We start from the raw sequence: 3,367 nt of genomic DNA, 5'->3' as shown, positions 1-3,367 counted from the left end.
TAATCTACTCTCTTCCGAGCCCCCTAACATGGGCTAAAAATTCTCCAGTTTTTGGTCGGGGTAGATGGATTTAATTGTCCTGCGTTAGGAGAAAATATTCTTTCGCCTTATAGTGTATATATATATATATATCAAAATATTAACGGAACCAGTTCCAGTTAGATATATACTGGAGTCTACCGATCGTGTTTTTAAAGGCCGGTGTACCGTATCTACAAACCCAGAGCCCGCATGTGGGAACTCAAAACACACGATATGTGATATCAATTTAAGGTTGGATGTCAGTGAGATTTGTCTGCTGATTTTCGTGTAGGTTTGGTGGTGTCAAAACCCAAATAATGACCGAAAATATCTTTCGTTTCTTCAACAGTATTTTGGTGATGATGCTTGAGTAGGCTTTGGAATATCGATTTTGTTGGAATCAGGGAGCGGGGTAGGCGGAGGGGTTGGGAAAAGGAGAAGAAGACGAGGGTCCTAACTTCCAAGTTCCATCCAAGCTGAATGGGGCAAATATTCATGCAAGGGCGCATTGGCAACTTGCAGATTGTCAAACGTCAGCATGAGCAAATAACTATCATGTGGTTGCGGAATTTGGTTACATATTCTATGGGTTTTAAGACGTGAGAAACATGCAGGACCAGCCATGTATTTTCGGTGCAAATAAGGAATAAATAAATAAATGAAAATGACCTTACTTCGTCTAGACGCTTTATCGCGGAGGACTGAACTTTGGAGTGTGGGTGGCATCTCGGAGCATCCCCTAATGCGTCCGATGTAAAGCTAATTGACTGACTTGCCTTAGTAGTGAGATGCTTGATTCCCGCAAGCAAGGTTCGAATCTACAGCCACCGTTTTGAGCCCGCTAATGGGGAAAAAAGGAAGAGTCAGCAGCAACAAATATTATGGAACAGCGATAGGGGTAAACCTGCCATTCTGTTTTTTAAGGTTAAAAGTATCCTGTTTGTTGATTGCTGCTGTTGAGCGACGCAGGGAAGGAAGGTTTGTCGATATGAGCTATCCCCTGGATGACGGATGAAGTGTCCGCTTCCTCTGTCTCTCTCTCTCTCTCTTCTCCATATCTGTCTGCGCGCAACCCGGAACCGCGTCAAGCCATTCTGTGGGGCGATCTGTGTGTTTTGTCTTTTGCCATTTGTTGTCAGCGGACAACAAACAGCAACAAGAGCGGGGACCGGGAACCAGCTGCGGCTCCACCTTGGCCTGACTTCTCCGCATGACCTCATCCGTTCTAAACTTAAACCTCCTCGACGCTCGCTTTTCATCCACCAGCAATTGTCCCTCCGCGCGGACTACTTCTGTCCTCCTCCCAATCCTCCTCCAGCAACACCGCAATGCTGAGGCGGTTTTCTCTTTAGAAATCCTATTGCCCTTTATATCCTTAGCCGCTGCTGTTTCCTGGTGAAGCTGGCACCATGCGATGGTTACTCACTCCGCTCGTTGGGGCAGCCATCTTCCACTCCTTTCTTGTTGCCACCTCTCGCCTTACCCCTCCTGTTCTTCCGTTGATCGTGCGGGATCCTTATCTCAGCACTTGGCTCGGCAATGCCAGAGATGACCCGTGGAATAATTGGCCCATGTTCTACACGGGAGAGCATCTTGGGCTCTCCCTAATGGCTGCTCTCCCGGACACTGGATTTGTATATCCGCTTCTTGGACGTCCTCACGATTCCCTGACGCCGGTTAAGGCTAGCTCTGGGTATGCTTTACTGCTGTGAAGCTTAATCAATGTGAGGAGTTCTTTTCTGACAATCGAAAATTACACAGCTATAAGATCTCGTATCCAACGTATCTTGGTGCCAAATACGATGCTTCCACGACCAATTTGACCTACTCCATAGCTCCACCCGAATCCCAATCGTCAGCGGGACCCCTTCACATCACCGTTTCATTCCTTTCACCCATCACTCCGACTTCTACTCTTCGTCAATCAATTCCTGCTGCGTATATCACTGTGTATGTCAAGGGGAATAGGAATGCTCACATCTACATGGACATGAACGGCCAGTGGGTCAGTGGTTACCGAGGGGCCCGCATTGTATGGGATTTCGACAAAATAACTCCCAGGAATGGAGGTCCTCGCCTTAATAGGTGGCGGGTCAGACGCGAAACGGAGCAGCTGTTCACCGAACATAGTGACCGCTCTGAATGGGGTAGCCTGTATATCGTTGCTCCAAAGGTAAGAATTCCTGATAGTTACCTCTGCATTTCCCATCACGAATATCCGAATTAACTAAACATTATTATTCAACAAACCCAGGATGTCCTATATGAATCTGGGACGTCTGCTGTACTTCGCAAGCGGTTTGCAAGGACTGATGCTTTGCGAAATGTCAACGATGGCTCCTTCCGATCGATTATGGACGAGGAACCCGTCTTCGCATTTTCCAAGTCATTTCTTCTCAATGGAACTGGCAATAACTGCGAAACTAGTTTGATGCAAGAAGACCAAGTCACCTTTACCATCGCTCATATCCAAGATCCTGTTGTCCAATTTGCTGCCGCCCGCGGCTTGACCATGATGAAACCCCTTTGGCAATCTTGGTTTAGTAGTGTGGACAACCTTCTTTCTTTCCACTATTTCGACTTCCAAAATGCATCTGCTCTTGCCACGAGTTACTCTAAACAACTCGAAATTGATGCGTTTTTGTCGGGTGCAGAAGATTACGTTGACATTGTCGCTCTCTCTGCAAGACAAGTTCTCGGTGCAACAACCTTCTCGGGGACAGCAGAAAATCCAATTTTGTTCCTCAAGGAGATCTCCTCCAATGGAAACTTCCAGACAATTGACGTTATATTCCCGTCTTTCCCTTTCTTCCTCTATACCAACCCCAGATGGCTTGCCTACCTTTTGGAACCATTGATAGAACATATGCTCAGCGGCCAATATCCAAATACTTACGCGATGCACGACTTAGGTTCCCATTTCCCTAACGCTACTGGTCATCCAGACGGAAGAGACGAATACATGCCGGTAGAAGAATGTGGAAATATGCTAATAATGGGCCTTGCCATCGTTAATTCGTTGCGTTACCCTGCGAAGGGCTCCGGCTCCCCCATTAGAAACACTAAACATGGCAAAGATACTGGCATATTCCCACTGATAGACCTTGAGTCAAGCGGTGGCATAGATAAACTCGATAGTCCCTGGGCATTGATGCCTAACGCCGGTGATAAAGCACAGCTGTGGGTCGAAAGATCCTACAAGCTATGGAAACAATGGACCGGATACTTGGTCGAATTTTCTTTGCTCCCTGAGAATCAAAGTATGTCTATCCTGAAGTCATTTCGTGGTTATCGTAGGCTAACCTGTATGCAGTATCTACCGATGACTTCGCTGGATGGTTGGCAC

The 3,367-nt window shown here is 46.9% G+C and overlaps 1 protein-coding gene across 1 annotated transcript; it reads left to right on the top strand.

The window, feature by feature from the left end:
• Positions 1-1,628: 1,628 nt before the first annotated feature.
• On the top strand, positions 1,629-3,323 carry HCAG_01918 (predicted protein; the record flags this gene model as incomplete). The annotated part of the gene is made up of 4 exons (XM_001544821.1): positions 1,629-1,714; positions 1,783-2,194; positions 2,276-3,281; positions 3,319-3,323. The coding sequence occupies 4 exons, from the start codon at positions 1,629-1,631 to the stop codon at positions 3,321-3,323; spliced, it is 1,509 nt and encodes a 502-aa protein (XP_001544871.1).
• Positions 3,324-3,367: the final 44 nt, after the last annotated feature.

The sequence above is a fragment of the Histoplasma capsulatum genome, genomic scaffold (assembly GCF_000149585.1).
Source record: "Histoplasma capsulatum NAm1 scaffold_1 genomic scaffold, whole genome shotgun sequence".
Taxonomy (NCBI): Eukaryota; Fungi; Ascomycota; class Eurotiomycetes; order Onygenales; family Ajellomycetaceae; genus Histoplasma; species Histoplasma mississippiense.
This window is presented reverse-complemented; position numbering and strand designations above follow the sequence as displayed.